The 21,876-nt window shown below is 56.0% G+C and overlaps 1 protein-coding gene across 2 annotated transcripts in view; it reads right to left on the reverse strand.

The window, feature by feature from the left end:
• Positions 1 to 695: 695 nt before the first annotated feature.
• The window catches only part of SLC6A17 (solute carrier family 6 member 17), a 26,090-nt gene continuing 4,909 nt past the window's right edge, over positions 696 to 21,876 (reverse strand). Inside the window, exons 1-11 of one of the 2 annotated variants that reach the window (XM_026864361.1) lie at positions 14,339 to 14,624; positions 10,429 to 10,586; positions 10,005 to 10,131; positions 9,126 to 9,307; positions 7,917 to 8,027; positions 6,688 to 6,929; positions 5,858 to 6,050; positions 5,297 to 5,489; positions 4,946 to 5,105; positions 4,262 to 4,424; positions 696 to 3,818 (exon numbers count right to left, since the gene is read on the reverse strand). In XM_026864361.1, coding sequence (XP_026720162.1) covers positions 3,450 to 3,818; positions 4,262 to 4,424; positions 4,946 to 5,105; positions 5,297 to 5,489; positions 5,858 to 6,050; positions 6,688 to 6,929; positions 7,917 to 8,027; positions 9,126 to 9,307; positions 10,005 to 10,131; positions 10,429 to 10,586; positions 14,339 to 14,624 — 2,184 coding nt within the window. In that variant the 3' untranslated portion in view covers positions 696 to 3,449. Of the gene's footprint in view, positions 3,819 to 4,261; positions 4,425 to 4,945; positions 5,106 to 5,296; positions 5,490 to 5,857; positions 6,051 to 6,687; positions 6,930 to 7,916; positions 8,028 to 9,125; positions 9,308 to 10,004; positions 10,132 to 10,428; positions 10,587 to 14,338; positions 14,740 to 21,876 lie in introns of those variants that run through there. The other variant, XM_026864360.1, reaches the window with a different exon arrangement.

Below are 21,876 nucleotides of genomic sequence, written 5' to 3' on the forward strand. Positions count from 1 at the left end.
ACTTTTTTTTTTCCCCCTCCAAAATAAGACATTGTACATGACAGGAGAGGAAGGCTGAAGAGTGTCACAGTATCGTCGTGTCTCTGGCCCCACAGCTCACTTACCCAGGAGTTTCGCTGCAGGTTCAAGGGCTCTGAGCAGCCCTTTGGGTGAAGGGCAACAATCACATTTTGCAAGCTAAGAATCAGCACAGTAAGACACTCCATCCGCGCTGAACGCTGAATTAAATAAAAACGGAACAAGCGCTCCACAGTTCTGCTCCTGCTGAACCCACGAGCCTGGGCAGGAGTGTGTTCCCCCAGCCCCAACCTCGCCTGCAGCCCAGAAACACCGACGGGCCCCTTCCAACATCTTCAGGGCTGGCACTATGCCACCGCACGCCTGGGCGAGGAGCTAAATCTCTCCTTTGGGCCTGCCTAGGCTCCAGCAACCCTGCATCCTGCGTATGGACACACGTGTGCTGTGCTGGCAGGCCGCAGCTTCCCTTCATCTTACATCAGGCTGCCTGCCCAGCTCTAGATGAAGGAGCAGGGACATGCTCAATGGGGAGGTAGCTCTTGCCTGTCCCAAACCCACAGCTCTCCTCATGCCCTCCCACATGCCTGCATCCCACTGTGGCGCCTGCACAGGCAGGGCTTAGGCAGGGACCCAGGGACCCCAGTTCTGCTCAGACTAACTGGGCTGAGCCCCCCAGTCCACCACACACAAGAAATAAAAAGGTAAAAATATGTCTCGATATACAATGAGAATTGATCTGTACAGCACTGGGAATGAAAATAGGTCACGGGCCACTTTGGAATACGTTTTGTCATTTAACAGCATTTACAGTAACATTTACAGAATAAATATACAATAGGAATAGAGAATCTCTAGGTTATTATTCCATCTCCTCTCTCTGTATATATTTTATATATATATAATATAGCTTTTTTGTTACCTTCTTATTGACTTTGCCTCTTATTGATGCTGCAAGAAAAGGGGAGGAGAGCGAATGCCTCCCTGGCTGGTTTGGGAATGGTGACGGGAGAGACGGAGGGCCGGACCCTTCCCCCCAGGGTTCGAGGAGCATCGTGCCACGGGAGCGGATGGGACTAAACACTTTGGCTACGGGAGTGTCCTGCTCCGTTAACTCCATGGGAGCTATGGTGGGGATCCGGCCCCTGGGCTCAGGGGCATCGGGAAGGTGACGTTGGACAGCGATTTGGCTCATCCTCTATTTTGCTGGTTGGGTGGAGGAAACTGGGTACAGAAGGAGAAGTAAGAGACTTCTCTTGGGAACATCTTGGCTGATTATGGGGAAATGCCACAGGTTTTGTGCTTCTGCCATTCAGAGATGATGCGGTGAGAGTAATTCTATGTCCCTCTGCACAGGTAGGGGAAGGAGAAAGGCAGCGGAGGGGATGGTGATGGGGGGACTGCTGGAGGAGAGACAAGGGCATGGCTGCTCCTGACCACACAGGCCTAGTGCTTCTCAGAGCCATCAAAGACTGAGCTGCTTTGGTTCAGTCCATACCTCCATTTTCCCACTGGAAAGATGGTTAATGAAGGGCCTGAGCTAATTGTCCAGGTCTCCAGGTCACCGGCCAAACCCATGGAGAAGGACTATAAATAAAGGATCACAACCCACAAGAGAAATGTCATTGTGGGGGACCTCCCAGCCCCAGGGATGCTAAGGGATGGATGTGGCACACAGACCAGGTCCTTTCTGCCTTCACCTCCCAACCGAAAGAAGAACTGGGGTGGAAGAAAACCCATTGACAGGAAAGCAGAGGAGAGAAAGGCTCGTGGGCAAGCACCCAAAAACTTGGCCTTCAGACCGGCTTGAAATACTATCATGCATGATCTAAGCCCAGCAGAACCAAGGATGAGGAGTTCCCTCAGCTTTCAGAGGCCATAGCAACATTCTGAGAGGGACAGAGGGTGCAAGCAGGCTGCTGCTCCCCCGACCCCATGGGGAAAGGAGGAAGATGCCGCGTAATACTTGGTACCCTTGACAGAAACACTCGGCTACGTGTAGGATTCAGGGCAACAACCCTTGGTCCCAGTGGGAGAGACTCTGAGCTGGGAGATCCCAACCTTTCCTAGACAGTCTGGGGAGAAACAACATAAAGTCACATCAGTCTGGTCCCCAGATAACGTGGATGGGCATGACAGAGGTCCCTGGGCTCTAACAAGGGCTCACCAGCCTGGATCAGGAGCTAGCGGGGACACTGGGCCCTGGCACTGACTCCCAGTAGCCACTCGCTGTCCCCAGGAGCTGGTTGCCCCCATCCGAGGGCTGGCGAGCTCCCGTGGAGGTGCAACGGGAGGCACTGCAGACCCCTGGGCTCGAAGCTTTGAGAAATGAGGACGAACGTCCAGAGATAATCACTGCCCAGCTCACCTCAGCTGGTGGGTGCAAAGGAGTTAAGTCAGGGGGTGGTTTCCTGAGAGCTAAACCAGGACTGTGGTAGGACTGGATGCCCCACAGCTTCTCTGCTTGTCCCTCTGGGACATCTAAAGGGAGTGGCAAGAGGAGACGATCACCACGCCAGGGATTTTGGTTCAGCAGAGCATCCTACATGTCAGGAGTAATTCCAGGAGAGTCCTCCTGACCCCCGTCACGGTAACCCTATCAACACCCCACACACATTCGCTCACACACCCAATCACCCTCACTTCGGAGGTCCTGCTGCCACGCAGCACGATAACCACCTGACCACGGAGAATGCTGACCGCTTCATCCCACGGACGTGCCATCTCCGTGTCTCAGAACAACTCGCAGACGCTGTCCCCATGCTGGTGGTAACAAAACAGATACCAAGGACCCCCCATCCACTGTCTCATACATCGCAACGTCTCAGCCAGCCCCGCGCTGCTCCCTGCCAGCCCTGGTCAAAATTTGGGGGTTATTTAGGTATGTCCACAGCTATAAAAACCTACAGGAGATACAACAACAACAACGATGGTGACAACAGCAGCACCTTTCTGTGCTATGAACATCGATGGTTAATTGTGCTCGTTGGAATAAGGCCATGACTCCTCCCGGCTAAAGGACAACAGACTGGGAGGGAGGAGCACTGGGTTACAGGAGGAAGCGCGGCTGGCTTTCCACCCGACGCCAGGTCCTTTTTCCAACCATCAGCTGCTTAGAAAAGAGAGATTCTTTGCTTCAGATTTGAGCTGCATGAGGACAACTCTTGGAAAGATATTGCAGCGTCTCTTGTTCCTCCTCCCTTCCCCAAAGGCAAGCCCGGGGGATCCTGCCTTTCAGCCGAGGGTTGTCAGAGGAGTCCTGCCCCTCCCGCAATCCCTTCTTCCTGTTGTCATCTTAGAAATGGCTGCTTTTGGTTACAATTTTAAGAGGGGTTTCTTCTTCATCTTCCTAATTAATTTTCCTGTTGCCTGGACAGCCAGGATCCACTCCCCAGTGACCTCCTCTCCCGGTGGGGGTGGCTGGCAGGCAACCATCACAGTTCGGATTCAGGGGTGCTGGCCAGTAGGTACCCACTCCCGTATCGTCCGTTGGGGGCACTGCTCATTTCCATGGGGGAGTTGCTCCCGGGACCCAGGTAGGAACGGTGTGTGGGCATGGGGGACGGGGTCTCGCTGGGCACTTTGCTCAGGATGAAGCGGGTCTCATCGTTGTCTTCCAAATTGGAGATGTCCTTCATCATCCGGCCCTTCTTGTAGGTGACAGAGAGGGCGTTGGAGCCATCCGACACGAGGTGGAACTGCCGGAGGATGAAGACCAGAGGCAGAGGGAGGGATGCCAGGATGATGAGAGAGATGAGGATAGCCATGGCCCAGGTTGGGTAGAAAAGGAACTTTTCTGCAGCCTGGAAGAGACAGATATTAGTGTCAAGGAGCTGTTGCAGCAAAGGTGATGCACACCAGGTACAACATCTACTAAGTGCTAGACAATTTCTGCTGCCTCCCACCAGACCTCATCCTCAGGGGCAGCATGTGAAGCTATCAGAAGGTGGGTTCAAATCGAGGAAAAGGATGTGGTCCTGCACACAGCATGTAGCTGTGGCAGCAAACCAAAATCCGAGCTCAAACTTCAGTCCACGGTCAGAACTGGCTGGAGATTTCTGGGCAGTGTGGACAAACCCAATCGCTTGCAGAAGATGAGCAGCCACAGGCAGGACATCTCCCAGCAGGAGAGGGGAGGAGAAGCGAGCGGGGCTGTGAAGAGCAGGGTGGTCTGTAGCTCTTGGCTGCCCCCTGCTCAGCCTGGACCTGGGCTGGAGGTGGCTGCGGGGAAGGGAGCTGAGCTCACCTCCTCTCTGATCCATGCACTGTAGCCCGGGGGGCTGACCCCCAGCTGGATGATGCTGGCGGTCATGAGCACAGCCATGCAGATGGGAGAGACATACTTCCAGGTGTAGTAGTAGAACTGATAGGGCCGGAAACCCAGCATTTCTGTCAGCTCCTGCATGAACCTGCCGAGAAGAAGAGATGGAGCCATGTTGTTCCCCACCTCCAAGTGAGAGATTCCCTCCCAGGAGCCCCTCTTGTGAGTTACACTCAAGGCCGGGCCTAGAGAGAGCTCAGCTGATCCAGGAAAGCATCTCTGTGTCCCTCAAGCCTGCAGGGCCGGTTGGGAACCTCCTACGGAAAAGGCTGTTTGAGCATTAGCCAGAACCTCCCTTGCTCTGGCCAACTCATGAGCAACAAGAACAGGCACTGGGAGAACAAGGTCCTCTTCCAAAAGGACCTGGAAACCTCAGAGAAAAGGGTAATCGCAAGTGACAGAGCACCACAACCAACACTAGATACCCACTAGAAGGACCTGCTTCTGGGGCTGGGTGGCAGAGCAGAGGATCAAGGTGAACTGAGATCCTGACTCTACAAGGCAGCTCCCCCGGCGCGTTTGCTCCATCAGAGCTGGTCTCCTGGGGAAAAATCCCTATGGAAAAGAGCTGGAAGGAGGGTTTTTCTTTTTGTTGTACAACTGCCTTACTTCTTGGTGCCATAAATCCAGGCCACAGCGATGTTCTCCAGGATGACCACAACTGTGAGTGGCAGCGTGGCGGAGTAATCGTCAAACATGGTGACAAAGTAATTCCCAGAGCGCTGCACAAAGATCAGTCCCACCACAAAGGCGAAGATGCAGGAACCAACTGTGGGGAGCAAAAGGACATAGTCAGCAGAGCACCACAAGGGGAACCAACGCCTCCATCACGCAGTCCATTCCCTGCATTAGGAGGACCCAGTACACATCCACCGTGTCCACACTCTCCTGGAGTGACTCCCCAGGGCAATGGGGACCCTCCACCCCTTCCCCAGAAGGATGCAGGAGAAAAGACCTCACCTGTGAACACTTCCTTCCGCACCTTGAAGGTGTCAATGATGGGCGTAGTGATGCCTGACATGGTCCCGATCATGCTCCCCAACCCCAGGTTTATCAGCATCAGGAAGAACATGACAGACCAAAACGGTGAGGCTGGGAAGTGGGTCATGGCTTCTGTGAAGGCAATAAAGGCCAGGCCAGTTCCTTGCACCGACTGTTCAGGGGGAGAAAGGACCAAAAGATGAGGAGAAACACATCAGGGACACAGCCTCTGCATGCCTCAGGTCCCTGCTATCGTGCTGAACCACTCTTTGAGGAAAGAAAAATCCAGTCTGGTACCCCAGCCTGGAAGCAGTGATGTCCCAGACAGACTTGCTACGGGCAGACCTTTCCCCCACCCCAGGAAGGACCACGGTGTGCAGGGGAAGACCACAGGGACAGGGGATCCCCATCCCTAGAAAGTCTCTAAAAATAGTTTTTCCAGATCTGTGTACCAGGAGTGACACAAGTAGAGCAGGTCCTACCAGGGAGAGCCATGGGGTTGGTGACCTCCTGATCCTAACTAGGAGTGACACCAGGTACCTTGTTGAGCTCATCCTCCAACAGGCAGGCGTCCAAGCCCAGTTCTTTGAAGTGCCCCTCTTTCACTGTCATGATCACCCTGTACATCTCATTGTAGTCCTTGGCGGTGAGGTGGGAGAAGTTCACATGGGGTGGGATGAGGTCGTGGCTCAGCACGTTGGTGTTCAGGTAGCCCAAGATCTTCTCGGCGTTCCTAAGGGAGAACAGAGCCTGGTCACCCCGAGATGTCCCCTTCCTCCTGGGCTGGAGGATGGGGTCTGACCATGGAAGCCCTTTGCACCACGCAGGATGAACCTCCCAGGGCCACGTTATCCAAGTTGCATTAGGCCACATGACAGAGGGCAGAGATGGGGCCCACCAGGGAATACTCCTCCTTCTCAGGCTTATCTCCTGTGCTGGGACTCCACACTGCATGGCCAGGATTTCTATGGATGCAGCTCATGGTCTAAAGATAACACTAGGTGCACAAATTCACCTTCCTCCAGCTGCTTCTGGGCTCCCTTAACCTTGCAGACAAGTGGACACTACGATGAGTGGAATCTGGAGGGAAACCCAGGTGATGTGACTAGACATGTTGGATTCACCCTCAATTTGCAGGCTAAGAGCTCATTTTAGGGCTGGATTTTAGGTTGGTGGAGCTGAATACCCAACCGCCTCCACTACAGTGGGACATCTCTGGAGATCCAGGCCTTGACCATCAGGAACCTGGGTCCACCAAAACACAGTATTACCCAGCTCCAGAACACTTACTCTGTTGCCTCCAAACCCACCACAACCAGCAGTAGCAAAAACCTGCCCGCCCCAAAGAGAGAAAAAGCCAATCCTCTTACTCCACCACACATTTCTCATTCATGATGTTGGCCTTGAAGCCCAGCACAGCAAACACAACCAGGGTGGCCAGGACGGACGTGAAGAAATTGATGAAGGAGACGAGCGTGGCATCAAAGTGGCAGTTGTTGTCCTGCTTGTTGTAGCTGGAGAAGGCGATGACCCCCCCGAAGCCCAGGCCCAAAGCAAAGAAAACCTGCGTAGCTGCCTCCCGCCACACCTGGGGGTCCAGCATCTTGTCCAGCTTGGAGGGGAGACATGAGAAGAAGTTAGGTGGTTTGGTGACACCACAACTCATCCCAGTGGAGCCAAAGCTAAATTAAAAGACGGCTGTACCTATAACCTGGCCTGGTTTGGAGCAGCCATGGGCACGCTTTGATCTACCACAACCAGGTCCTGCATTACCCAGCCCTTGTAGGTCCTTTTTCTCTTTCCCACAGAGAGGAAAACTGAGGCGTGCAGAAGGGCAGGCAAAGATTTGACCTGACCACGTCTCTGGGTGCTCCATCTGCCCCAGAGCCCAAGCTGGGTGCCTGATTTCCCAGGGCAGAGCCCTTCAGCTTCCCAGTGGACCACCCAGCTTCCCGGAGAGCTGGCATCCCCATCCCCTCACCCAAGGGAGCCACGTGCCACCCAGCCATGGGTCTCCATCCTCCTCCAGCCATCCCCTGCCTCCAGAGCACCAGAAGCACTCGAAATCAAACATCATGGCTGGCAGGTTTGTTTAACCTCCTGTCCCCCAACCACATCACCCCTCTCCTGCAAGCCAGAGCTGCAGGCTGGAGGCCTCCAAACGTCATTCATCAAGAGATCATAATTAATATCTTCTAACAGCCTCGCCAGCTGAGCTAATTCATCTACATATCTGCTTCATTAATTAATTAGCTGGTTAATTAATGGATGCATACCACCAGCGGAGGTTTTGCTGTCAGCCAACATCTTCCCATGGAGTCTTTAAATACGTTGCCTCAGGCACCCCCACTCCCCCACCCTGGTGCCTGGGCACCTAAAGGTGACGGGAGTGATGCTAAAGCTCAAAGCAGCTCCAGGGTGATGGGTTTGTGAGGCTCTTGGCTGTCCTGGCCATACCCTGTATTTAGGGTGCTGATGATCCATCAGGATCTCTGAGGTAGTTTGGGGTTGGTACGCTGTTTTTTGGGGTGGAGAGCATAAGGGATAATAGGGAGGAGAACCTGCTTAGTGTCTGCTGGGCCTCTTTAGAGGCTCTCACCTTGGGTGTGAACATGTGCATGATCCCATCCACTGCCCCGCGCAGCAGAAGTCCCCGCACCAAGAAGCAAACCAGCACCACGTAGGGGAAGAGCGAGCTGAAGTACATCACCTGGGGCAGGAGGGAAGCAACATGGGCACAATCGTATTTACTGCCCGCGGAGCTCAGCCACCTCCCCATCCAACACAAGGACAGCACAAGGGGTGAGAAGGGAGGATTACCCTCCCCAGAATGAGGTCTGCTCCTCGGGCAGCGCAGGGTTAACCCTCGGAACTCTGTTAAGTGTGTCCAAGCACTTTGCAAATCCACCTGAGCTAAGCTTTGCAAAGTGCTTGGACACACTTAAGAGAGAAAATCTGTCGGGGCTGCTGAATGTGAGCTGCCAGTGTCGGCTCAGAAAATCCCTGAAACACAAACTGCTGGTGGCCGGGGAGCCCGAGGGAAGGGCAGCTCTGCACCCCCAGCCCATGCCCTTGCCCCAGCACCTGCCCAGGGCTGCAGGAGCCCCGGCCGGTTCCTGGCACAGGAGACATTGATGGGGCTTCATCCCAGGCAGGGGAGATCTGCTGCCACCGCCCCGCTCCTGCAGCCCACTCCAACCCCTCTGCTCTCGGGGCCGCGGTCTCACTGCCCTCTGCTATCTGCCAATGCACCAGATGTTCTGCAGAGCACATCTGGAGACAGTTGGAGCGTCCTGGGAGACCACACCCTTCTGCATCTGACCCCAGTGCCTACACAGCCTTGGTGAAATGTCCACAGCCTCTGCAAGCTAACAGCATCCCCCTCCCAAAGCTGTCTGTCCCTCCCTGCCCTGCTTCTCCTGCGCAGAGCCCCAGTGCTCCCCCCACAAAGGAGGGATCAGCTCTCACCCCTACAGCCTACGGGCATCCTTCGAGATGGGGTGCACCAGGGAATGGACAGTTGACACCCTGAGCACAGGGGCTGGGCAAGCGATGTGGCTAGCCTGGGCCACGGCTGAGTCCTGGGCCATTGCTGCAGGTGTCAGTTGGACTAAACCTCCTCCTTACGCTCTTTCGGTCTTATTCTGGATCCTCCCAGAGGTGGTCACCCCTGGAGTGGGTGTGAGCACCCCATGGGACGCAGCATCATCCAGCCACCCCAGATCAGGGCAGGAGAGCGTGGTCCAGGCAGGAGGTTTCTGCCTTGAGGACAGAGCCCAGCCCGGCTCAGGTGGCCACCGATACCAACCTTCCCTGAGGACTGGATGCCTTTGATCATGGCCAAGCCAACAAGGCTCCAGGCCACCAGGAGACAAAGGGTCATCTTCCAGTTGAGCCCCCCGCTCTCCGAGATGGAGTTGGAGATGTCCAGGGTCTCCCGGTACCAGAAGTAGGTGGTGGCCGAGCTCCTCTCGCATTCGGTCTCCACAACTGCAAACGAGCAGAGGCAGGGGAGCGTGAGGGAGCTGGGGGAGAGTTACCCACCATCTCTCAGGGGGTGAATATCAATTTATGTCAGAGACCTGCTGGAGCTGGCCAGGGAAGGCAGGCAACCCTGGAAACTAAGGGGCAAGAATTAATGGGGCTCATTTTAGTAGGAAAAAGAAGAGACAGGACATAAAGCCATCGTCAGGTGAAAATAAGATGTTAAATACAGGGAGAGACATTTGCATTTGCTATAAAACCTCTCAGAGTGTCCCAAGGAGACGCTCAGGTGCTATTAAACACCGTTAGCTCCATCAGAATCTCAGCTGGGCACTGATGGAGCAGCCAGGTGAGCCCCGCCTGGCTCTCGCTGCCTCCCTCCATAGTCCTGGGTCAGACCTAAGCGCCGAGGCAGCCCAGAGACCCAAACTGACCCAAACCTGACCTCAAATCCCATCAGTGGGGACAGCCCCCAAGGGGGGAGCATGGGAGAGACTCATCCAACCCAAGGGAAACATCTCCATATGATCAAGGCAGCTGGACCAGAGAGGACCCAGTGCTCCAGGAGACACCTCAACCTCCGGTGTCCCCAACCTGTAGTAGCTACAGATGTTGGAGGTCCCCAGTGTCCCACAGCCCCCCTTCCCCACGCACTGCTCTCTCCCAGCTGAACCTCCCCCCCGTGCCAGCAGCTGTCCCTTACTGGCCACAGAGCCGTTCTTCACGATGGGGCACTCGCTCCAGGGAAGAGGGTACTGGAAGGACTTAAAGAAGTAAAAGATGCTCCAGCCGATGATAACGTTGTAATAGAGACCAACAAAAAAGCAGACCTGGGGTAAGGAAGGAGGACACAGGATTAAATCACAGGGCAATGACACTGTCCCCAACACACCTCCCGCTGAGCAGGGACCCGGGAGGGAGCAGTGCTGCTGGGACCAGGGGAAGGGCCCGTTCCCAAACCAGCACTAGACCCACAAGTGGAGCTGGAAAAACTCCCCTTGACCTCTCAAACCTCTGCACGGGGCTCCTCAAGGTTCACTTCCAGGCCACCCCCTGCTTCACAGCTTGCAAAGCCGTCCCGCACACGCCAAGGTGGGGTCCTGAGGGGGACCTGTGGGTGCACTCACAAGGCAGCTGGCGTAGCCGATGCCCCCCAGGCGGGGACAGATGTAATTCCAGACACCGATGCTGCCCCGGCGGATCCGCTGCCCCACCGCCAGCTCCAGGAAGAAGAGGGGGAGCCCGATGATGATGAGCAGGACCAGGTACGGGACCAGGTAGGCACCTGGCAGGGGAGAGAAACTCATTGTGGACCCGCCTCTGTCTGCTGTCATGCAGCCAAGGACAGACGGACGGGCAGGGCAGAGCTGGGACAGGATCTGCCTGGTCCAGGGTTCATTTGCAATGGATCTGGGAATACAGATGAGTGCTTGGGCAGCAGAGAAGACACGCGTGGAGAGGAGCAAACACTCATGTGCGGAAGGAAAGGGTGCAGCATCCCTGCCAGCGTGGGTGCGTGTGGGACAGAGCCCAGCACACCTAAAGCCAGTCCACAGGGACACAGACACATTCCCGGCCACCTCAGTCACACAGGCAGGCAGGAGCCCTCCTCTCCACCCAGATCCTGCCTGCACACGCGCGTCCGAGCACAGCCAAGCCCCCTGCACCAACACGCACCCCCCACAGACACCCCACATCCCCCGGCAGCAGCATCCACCACGTGCCGCCCAGAGCGAGGTTGTCTGGTAGGGTCAGAAACAGCTCAAATGAGAAACTTGGTTAATCTCTGCCTAATTGAGGAGGCCGGAGAGAAATTAGCAGTTCCCGAGGCATAACCAAATGACCGTAAAGGATGCGATGACTCACGCTGCAGCGCCCAGCTGATGAATTACTCGAACCTCCTGCCAGGGGCTGAGCAATGGGCCGGGGAGCATGTGGCTCGCTCCCGCGGGGCGGCAGGCGATCCAAAGGCACGTGTCGGAGCCCGGTTCTGTCGGGTAAATTCCCAGCTGGATTTACGCCCCAGTGACAGCCAACACCCCCCCAGCTCCGGGCATCTGATGCTGCTCTGAGCAGCGGCACTGCAAAGCGGTTCTACCCACAACAGTGTCCTGAGCTGAGCACCCCCAGCAGCAGGTTGGGGATTGGTGTGTTAAAAATGCAGATGGGGAGATAAATTATGATGCAGCAGCCCAGGGTGATTAGGAGGATGAAGGGAGAGGCAGAGCTGGAGCCCAGCATAATTTGGGAAGGCCCATGAGCATCCTGCCCTCTGCAACGCCTGCCTGGGCATCCACATCTTGATCGGTGGACAGAGATGAGAGAGACAGTCAGATTCAGAGAAAATTTGTCCAATATTGGGGATTTTCTTTCTGTGATCTCTGGAAAGGTGGCACCAGCTCATGCCCATGCCTTGCTGTGCTCGGCAGCACCGGTGGGAAGCGTGGTGGGCAGCGCTGCCAGCCCGTGCCGGCTCCTGGCACAACGAGTCCTGGAAATTTGGCTCCAGCCCATTTTGCTACCAGTACGCAGTCGTTCTCCCCTGCAGATGCCCACTTGGGGAGCAGGAGAGAAAGCAGCAGCAGCTGCCACCACATCCCAGGGCTGCTCGGCACAGCCAGAAGTGGTCGGTCCATCACTCCCCAGCTCCTGCATCCGTCTGTCTGGCGTCAGCCTTGCAGCCCAGTGGGAACCCGAGGCAGGGGCCAAGAGGGTTAAACGCAGCGGGAAGAAAAGGCAGAAAAATGAGTGTCTGCCCCATGGGATGTGGGAGATGATGCCACCTGGCCAAAAGGAAAAGTGCAGGAAAGCTCAGTGATCTGCTGCTCAAGCCAGTTCTCAGCTCTGTGCCTCAGTTTCCCCATCTGTAAAATAGGGGCAATGGCTGGGGCAGCTTGCAAAGCCTTTTTTGAGACCTGCTGCAGGAAGATGTTACACAACAGCAAGGAGATCCTAAACCCAGCTGCCTGTCCCAGTCCCTCCCTGGCTCGGTGCCCCTGTGTCCCACTGCTGGATGAGGCCAAGCCGCCGGGTTCAAACGCCTCACACCCATCTCCTCCACCGGAGCGGGTCTCAGGGCTGTTGTAGGTTTAATTTTCCATAGCTATTTTCCATCCCATCTGGCCTTTTGTCTGAAAACACTTGCTTAATGCCCCCACACACAGACAGCAAATTCAGCCCTGGATTTGCTAGGGAATACACCAGGATGGATCCCAGCCGGGGAACACAGGCTGCTCCTCTGTTACCCAGCACTGGAGACAGCCAAGGCTAAAGCCCCACAAACATTCAGGACAACAGAGACCTCAGTGTAAGCAGAGACATTTTCATTCATTGCACTAATTACAGTTAGTTATCGACTGCTGTGCCAGTGGGGAAACTGAGGCACGGCTGGGTGAGAAGCAGGACTCTGGATCTCCAATCTCTGGCTCCGGGCTGGTTCCCAATCTCATTTAATGGGGAAAACCTGCTTGGAAGTCAGAGGCCAGACACGGAGAGCCGTGTAACGCAGCCAGCAGGGCCGTATCGATCTATCCCAGCCCTGAGTTTAGCCCAGGCTCTGCTCCCGACCTCCTTCGGGCCATGTGGACAACCCTCCCCGCCGCGCCCGCGCCCCGATGCCTGCGGATGCTCGCCGCAACCCAAAGTCACGCTCAGAACCCCACACCAGCTTTGCAGAGCAGCAAAGGCACCGTGCAAAGCCGTAGCGCTCCGAAGTGGAGCCTTGCCTGGACCCAAACCCGGGCACCAGGAGCTGCGAGCGGCAGCAGCCGGGGAGATGCTGGGATGGCGGAGCCGGCCGCACGCGCTCCATCCCAGCTGGGAAGGGAAGGCAATGGGGGTGCCAGCAGCCCCGGGGTGGGAAGTGCTGACTGCACAGGTCTTCGTTGGGAAAATGACTCATCGTGAAGATGACACCAGAGATGTTTTAATTATTGAGAGCGTTGCAGGCTTGCCAGCGCCGGGGCTGGGGGCACGTCGAAGGACGCAGCACCGGGAAGGGGGAGCGGGGAAAGCTGGGCTGGTCCTGGCTGCAAAGGTCAGTGCTGTGGGGGCGAGGCCTCCAGGTCTGGACTGATGATGAGCAACCTGCCCTCTCAGCAGTGTCATGAAGGGTGTCAGGTCTCAGCACAGCTGGAAGAGACCTGGCCATCCAGGCTGCTCCTAGAAGCCCAAGGAAGGGGCACAGGGTGGGATGGGAGGATGGGATGGCTGGAAGGACTTAGGAAGGGGCTGGAGCCTATGCAACGTGGTTTCAGGGCCTAGGGAAATGGAGGGGCTCTCTTCCTTTTTCACTGCCTATTTTCCAAATTGCCCCAACAGGAATTGGGGGCTGCAGCAAGAAATCCTGGTTCCCAGGCTGGAGCGAGGGCAGAGGAGGGCAACGAGGCTGGGGAAGGGCCTGGAGAATAAATCCTGTGAGGAGCCAGGGAAGGAGCTGGGAGTGTTCAGTGTGAGGAGGAGGAGGCTGAGGGGAGCCCTCATCCCTCTCTGCAGCTCCTGACAGGACATTGCAGAGAGGCCGGGGCTGGGCTCTGCTCCCAGGGGATCAGGGACAGAACAAGAGGGAACAGCTGGAAACTGCAACAGGGGAGGGTCAGACTGGACATGAGGAAAAAATGTTTCCCAGCAAGAGTGGTCAGAGAGTGGAACAGGCTGCCCAGGGAGGGGGGAGTCCCCATCCCTGGGGGGGTTTCAGGGCCGTTTGGATGAGCTGTGGGGGGATGTGGGGTAGGGGAGAACTTTGTAGAGTCGGGCTGAGGGTTGGACTCAATCCTGAGAGTCTTTTCCAACCTGAGTGATTCTGTGACTTGCCTTGACTTTGGAGTGGGCAGGTGGACGCCCTTTAGGACGAGGCTGTCCTGGAGGATCCCGCATCTCTGAACCGATGAACATTCAGCAGTGAGCAGCTCCTGGCTGCTCCTTTCCTCCAAATAACCCCCATCCTGCCCCAGAATCCACACCCTGACGTGCAGTGAGGTAGGACTGGTCCATACCCCCTTCCCCAAGAGCTGAGCCCATCCCTGTCCCATCTCTCACCTCCTCCGTTCTTCTGGCAGAGGTAGGGGAAGCGCCAGACGTTGCCCAGCCCCACGGAGTAGCCGATCTGTGCCAGGATGTACTGCAGCTTGCTGTTCCACGCCGGCCGGTTCTCCGCATCCAGCTCCTCGTCTCCATCTTTCTGCTTGTCCCAGGTCTCCCCTGTCACGTTGAGGACGCTGCGTTTGTAGTCCACGGGCTCCTCATGGGCCAGCAGGTCAGCCACCGACTCGGTGACATGCTCGCTGCTGTGCTCCCGCTGCGTCACCTTGCTGTTCTTCGGCATCGGGATGGCTGCCGGCAGCCCCGGGGGGCGGGATGGGTCGAGGGGAGAAGACGAGTGTCCCGCAGGGAACGGTGTGAGCTACAGCTCGGCCTCACCTCCTCTTCATCAGCAGGACCTGGGCGGGGAAGGGGTCCACAGAGGGTGAGTTGGTTTTGGTTTAGTCCCGGGGTGTCCTGGTGCTGGTGGAATCAGCAGCACCAGGAGAAGGGTCTCCATCACCCCCTGCCTTGGGGACCCCCTCTGGCCTGGGGGATGTTAGGGGCCCCCTTCTCCATGAATGATGGACCAGGAGCAACCCCCTGGTTCAGCATTCATGGAGAAGTGCCTCCTGCCACCCACAAGAGGGAACTTCCCTGGGCTGCAGGGGACAGTGACAAGCGATGGAGCCGGTCACATCGCTGTGACACCTCTTTTCCCCTCCAAGAACTCTGGGCCAGCAGCTGATCCCCCACGAGGGCTGACACCACATCCAGCACCAGGGCCCTGCCCTCCCTGCTCTGCTCCTTCCCCTCCTGGTCCATCGGCACAGCCCAGGCTCAGCCCCACGACAGCTCGAAAGCGCTCAGGGGACAGTGACAAACACCCAGGCTATCTCTCCATCCCTGGACATTATCAAGAGTGACTTAAAAGCCTGCAAGCCTGCAGCTAAATCTTCCCAGGCAGCTTTACAACAGATAACGGCTGCAAAACAGCATCGGCCAAGGCAAAGCCATCAATCGTCCCGGCCCCTCCACCTTCCCAGCCTTCATCACGGGCCAGCCTTGGCCGGGAAGAGCCATACCAGTCCCACAGCATCCATGCGGTTACACCAGTTAACATCAGTTTGCCTCCCCCAACTCATTCCCAAACTGATGGCACCAGATCCCATGGGTGCGGGGCTGTGGTGGGTGCAGGCAGGGTAATTTTTGGACCCACGGAGGGAGCGTGGGTGGGAGCGTGGGTTTGCTGCCGGCGCGGTGACAAGCGGATGTGCATGGTGGGTCGTGTTTGCACCGGGGACTCCTCCGGCTGCGGGAGCGATCCTGCACGGAGGCATTTCAGGGGGTGCCCACAACCTGGCTCAGCCCAGCAGCGCTCACCTCCATCTCGAAAAACTTGGGGGCATCAGGGAAATCTGCTCTGCTGGGCTGGGGCTCCTCAACCTGGAAAAGCACCATGTCCCTCCTCACCATACTGGGAGAACTGGGCTCAGACTGGCAGCTCCCACTCCAGCTGGGACCATGGTACTTCACCAGCTGGGAAGAAAACACAGAAACCCCACTAGAGACCCCACATCTTGGAAAAATGACTCTCCCAAAGGGCCACACTTTTTTCTCTTCCCTCCTTCCCTGTTTTCCGGGGACCCCAGGCTGGTCACTGGTCCCTGGAAGAGCGATGGTACCATACTCAGGGACCTGTCCCATCCCGGCCAGGCTGAAGCATCATCTCACCCTGGGGCCTTTCTCCTTCAGTTCAGAGCTCGTAGAAGACCCAGATGACACCTCACAGTTGACACTGCACAAATAACCCATCAGCACAGTCCTTGGGGCAGCCAACCCTCAGCGTGGGTCTCAGCCAGGATGGATGATGCAGGATGGGCGATGCAGGATTGACCTCCCACTGTACCCTCTGGCAAGCTGAAGGAAAACTCTCTGGTGATTTTCCAGAGCCATCCCCAGCTCTTCTTTCCCTTGGAGAAACATCCATCTTTTTGACCCAGTTCAGCTCACAAACCCAAACCTTTTCCCAGCAGCAGGTTCAGTCCAGCAAAGCCCATCCCCATCCGGCACACCAAGGTCCTTACCCGGCACAGGAGGGAAGCAAGGCATCGGCAGCAGGAAACCTCACCCTCCCTCGTCCTCACCTTGGTGTTTTTTCACCCCTGAAGAAAGTTCCCGCTTTGCCAGGCCCTGTTCTTATTAGAAAAGCTATTTTCGGCTGTCGGCTGCATCCGTTGCCAGGCAACCATGTCGGCTCCACATCTTTCCTGGATCCGGCTCCTCTTGAGAAGCCGTTTGAATTATTCTTTCAAGCCTGGCCCAGCAATGTTTAATTTCCTAACGAGGGCTCATTCACGTAAACTGCTCATGGCTCGACGTGGCAATTACTGACACGTGGCTGTCTGGGGCTGGAGCATCCTCAGCCGGCATGGGGACAGGCACCAAGGGTAGGGAAGGGCCTCATCCACCAGCCAGGAAATCACTGGGATTTCCATTGATTTTGGATCAGGCTCTGTATAGATTCCTGCAGACCTGCTCGAATCACCCAGAGTTGCTTGCTGCTCCCTGTCTGCTCAGCAGCCACTTAAGGTCCTTTGGAGCAAGGGTGACTTAGACATTCAAGACGACTCAGCCTCAGGGGCTAAAATCTCTCTTGGTATCAGGGGTAGAGTCTAGAAGACTTAGGATCAGCTGGCCTAGCCCCCAGAGCTCAGTGCCCCATGGCGAGGGCACCCAAACTGCTCTGCTGGGACAGCTCAACCCCTTGGAGCGAAGCCTGGGAGGTGCCCAGCTCCAAGGAAGGTGGTGTTGAGCCAGGTCAGCACGACAGAGACAGGACAGACCTCACAGCATCTCTCTCTGGATCTCCATCTCTCGGCCTCCTCAGTTTAGGTCCCCCCAGCGTATCTGTAGGAGCTGAGAGGCAGCAGGACACAGTGGTCCTTGCAGAGCAGGTTTCTTCAAACATCTCCAAAGCCCCCAAAGCTCTCAGCGCCTTGGAGGACACTCAAGACAGCAACATTCCCAAAGGATTTGGGGATCAAAAGAGGTCCTTGACTACTCTCTTGAGGCAAGGGCTCTCTAGGCATTGAGATCAGATGATGGTGAAGGTGCAAGTCTTCATCCCCATGGGAGATGCACCCAAATTGAACTAGAGCAGAGGAAAACCATGATAGAGGTCCCAACCTTGATCCTGACATGCTCTGTCACTGTGTCCCCACAGGTGGCTCAGGGAGGTCCTGCTGTCTCCCCGATGGCTCAGCCCCAGCCTGGTGATGGTGCTGCCCGGAGGAGATCCGGGCCTGCAGGAGAAAGGACCGTTCCTGACAGCAATTCCATGAGCATCCACGTCCCTGCTGGTAGCGTGAGACGAGCCCAGCCAGAACCAGCACAAAACCACCAACCAACCCCCACAGCATGGGGACCCGATCCAGGGAACAGTGAGTTCAACAGGGCTCTTCCTATTAATTTCCCCAACATTTTGCATCGCTCCCAAGGTCCACACCCCTCAAACTGGAAAGCACGGTCCAAATCCACCTGAGAAAGGTATTTCCACTCATTTCTTTGATTGAAAAGGGAATTTAATCAAAAATTCATCTGCCACAAATAATAACCACCCTGCGAGAAAGATGAGGCAGATCAGCTGACAACCAGGAGCTTTCTGGGCTGGACAGAGATAGAAAACCCTTGCCACTGACAGATGGAGATTCAGCTTGTTTACTTAGCCCTCGTGACCTTAATTTTCTTAAATGTGCATTTTTTTCTTTTTCTTTACAAGACAGATTAGGGTCTTTCAGAGCCCACAGCTTGTAATAACCTCACTTGCACTGCCGGACCAGGGGTGCCTTTGCAACAACCGCCTTGACCAAGTAAAACCAGTGTTGATGGCACCCACACAGGTACATGGAGAGGGACTGTGACTTTTCCCACAGCAGGACCAGGGAAAGGACTGGTTTGTGCTGGGGTCAGTGCCAGTGGCTCTAGAGATCACTTGAAAGCAGCCAACATCATCCCACAAGGTGTTACGAGGGGAGACGTTGGGGAAAGCCAACGCTGGGTTGTCCCTGGGGATAATTTACCTCCTGCTTACGAGTGACAATCCCCCGTCCGTGTCCCCCATGTCCAGGTGACACAGGGGTGGTTTTGACCACCTTATCCCTTTGCACTGACAGCTCAGGAGCCACCGCTGCAGCGGGGGAAGGCCCATGGCAATGGTTTGTTGTGGTACAAGCTGCATTCACCCCGCCCAGGGAAGGGGCAGAGATGGAGAAACTCCTGCTTTGCTACACCCAAGAGATTTAATCCCTGCCTGGAGGCTCCCATCGATCCCAGCTGGAGATGGAAATGCTCACTGGGGAAAAGCTGCTATTTGGGATGAGTGAAGACCTCTGGGAGCTGAGGGCACCTTGTCCCCCAGCCCAGCCCTGTCAGCAGCACCACAAATGGTTCAGGAGAGGAGAGAGGCTCTGAGTCGCGTGTCCTGCCTCGGCCCATCCTTGCTTTCTCAGGAAGGCGTCTGGGGAGCAATAAAGCAGGCTGGAAACGTGTCAGCAAAGCTTTCAGCTAGGCCTGGGAGCACAGAGGCAGGCAGTGAGGAGATGGGGGTTTACAGCAGCCTCCAAGAAGAGCATCCGCCCACAGCAAACACGCTCTGGGTCTGAAGGATGGACATGGGCGGGGTGGGGGGGGGAGATTTCTCCTCTCCTGTGTCCAAATTCTACATTTATACCCTGTTTGGGTCCACAAAGCAGAAACTGAGGCAGGAAAAAACCCCAGGCTAGGTGAATTGAAAATTAACAATTAAACCATGGGGAGTCTCTGCTGGTCCTGCCCTGCCCCACCACCTCTCCTCCTTCAGCTCCAGCCCCGCTGTGCTCAGCTTCCAGGCAAATCCCCTGCAGCTCCCAAAGGAGAGGGGAAAGATGCTGCTTGCGAAGCATTCAGCTCACAGGGCCCGGGGAGGCCAAGCTCGCTTCATCAAGGTCACAGAGCAGGGAAGGGAGGAAGAGTGCCCAGAGGCACAGAGGGATTTCGGGAGGCAGAAGGCCACGTGTGGGTTCAGGATGGGAAATCCGAGCATCAGTGTGCAGCTCCCCATCCTCCCCAACGCACACGGAGCCAGGAAACCCTTGCACCCAGGGCCAGGCTGTTCGGTGCAGATGGGAAGACTGAATCAGGGAGGGGAAGGGACAGATCCAAGGTCACCCAGGAAGCCAAGGAGACCGGGAAGGAGAGGCAGAGGGAAGGAACAAGCATCTCTCCTGTCGTCCCTCTGTACGCTGCAAAGCCAAGCGGCAAAGGGAAAGAACCCTGGATGCACATCACAGTTCCGAGATCAAATCATGAGAAAACCAGCTCCAAGCCCCCACCTGCTGCTCCCTGCGGTCAGAAGTGCCTCTGCAATGAGAGAAGGGCTGTCCCCTCAGAGCAGGTCCTCTGGGAGGTATCCCACCTCTGGGGCGCATCCCACCTTTGGGGGCTATCCCACTCTTAGAAGCCACAAGAAACCAAGGGCAGGAGCCTCCCAGCAGTATCCAAACATCGCTTCAAAGCCCCAAGAAGAGAATTTTCCCAACGCAGGAGCATTGCAGCTCTGATCCCCTCTGCCCCGCTCTGAGGACCTTCCTGTCACACAAAGCTCCCTTCCGCGAGCCAGAGCCGGTCCAAGACGCCTCCATCTTAAATCTATTCAGCACAGGGGCTTGCTCCTCCCTGCTCATCCTCTCTGGCTCCATGGGGAAGGTTTTTGCCATCTGGGCTCATTAGGGCTGCTCCCTCTCTCCCCCCTTCTTTAAAGGATCCCTGTTAATTAGCGCCAGGCTCTCACCGCCCTGCGGAGATGACACGTGGTGACTCAGGCCCCCCAGCCGAGCTGCAGCCCAGTGCGCTCCCTCCCTTACACCCACGCCTGGAGAGCCACAAACTTTGGACAGGGCCGGCGTGACCAGATGGGAGAGCTCAGGGGTGCCTGAGGACAAGGGCACCCGCAAGAAACTGGGTTTTTTGACTGGAAACCACGAAGGCAGCGCCGGCGCGGGGTGGAGGGCAGCTCGGCGGCACGCAGCCGGCATCTCCCCGCCGGAGGTGCTGGAGGTGCTCTGCGCCACGTCCTCCCCATGCAAACACTCAGGCCCGCTTTAGCATCATGACACAGGAGCAGTTCATATTCGCTGATGAATCAGAGCTGCCTCCGCTTCTGTCTTACACCTACCTAAGTGGCTTTCGCCAGCAAAAGAGCCCAGATGTTATAAATAACCCTCAGCTCCTATAAAGGCAAGAAGAGGTGGGGCTACCCCAGCCACCCCACCCGCTCCACCCCAGCGGTGGGTGCGTTTCCCACCACCCCCAGCTCAGGCTTTTTATGCCCCATGGCGGGTCGTGACATTACGGCGACTCTTTTCTTCAATAGGTGACAAGAAACCTTCGGAAAGGGTAGTTTCACCATGGATGGGTCATGAGACAGACACAACACCACCGGAGGAGGGGAAGCCTTGGCACTTGGGTTTGTCACGAAGTGTATGAGCCCATTGATTCATCGGATTTGCTCTCCTTTCATCCCTCATTTAGTACCATGAAAACATACATCAGCTGCAATAGCATGACACCGTATCAGAGCCAACCGTCATATGATTCCTTCAGGGCTCTGTTTGATTCACCAGATGATCTTTTTTTCCAGTTAGATCTCAGTGATCCCTCTTAACTCGCCCGCTTCAGCTGAAGGTTAGTGACTGAACCCAAAACCAAGTCCCTGTTTATCCTAAAAGGCAGCAAATGGGCAGCATCCAAATCCCTCTGAGCTCTGCTCTTCCCTATTGTAATTCATGAAGCTGCTGCTACGTTTGTAAACAAACAAGCCCAAATGCAACCCGGGATGGGGTAAAATCAGAGCCTCTCCTCCCAAGGCAATGGTTTAGTCTGGATGTGCGTAGGTCAGCATCTGATCTACGCTAAATTTGATCCTTGTGACTCCAGCTCGGCTCTGGTTTAACTCCAGATTCCCTGCTCTGTGCAAGCCTGAAGTAGCAGCGGAGTCACTCCAGATTTAAACCAAACCCTTTTATTCCTATTGACTTCAGCGAAGCCGCCTCCAATTTATCCCAGAGGAGAGCCGAGACCCACATTTTATTCCCCTTCCAAGCAGCTGAGCTGCAGTCAAGCCACCATCCAGGTTCCTTGACCCAGTCCCGACACCTCTAGAGAAATATTCGCAAGAAACTCTACGCCCTGCCGGGAATAGCTCAGCTGCTGTGGCATTTCATTTTTTTTTCCTACCAAGACCAGAAATAGTTGCATCAGCTCCTGATGGTTTCAAACCTCAGGTGCCTCAGACACAAGGCATGATCCAAAAAGAAGACGGATTTCACCTTCTGGGTCTTTTACAAAGAGCTGGGACCAGATTTCTCAGCTGGTCTAAGCCCCACATCCCCGGCGTGATGCAAATCTGTACCTGGCCAAGATGCCAGCCCAAAACACGCACCTTTGGGCACGTCCAGCGATGCAATAAACGCACAGAAGGGAATGAGGACTCCCCACACCCAATACTCAGAACTGCA

Source organism: Athene cunicularia, assembly GCF_003259725.1.
Source record: "Athene cunicularia isolate RWA chromosome 26 unlocalized genomic scaffold, athCun1 chr26_part2, whole genome shotgun sequence".
Classification (NCBI taxonomy): domain Eukaryota; kingdom Metazoa; phylum Chordata; class Aves; order Strigiformes; family Strigidae; genus Athene; species Athene cunicularia.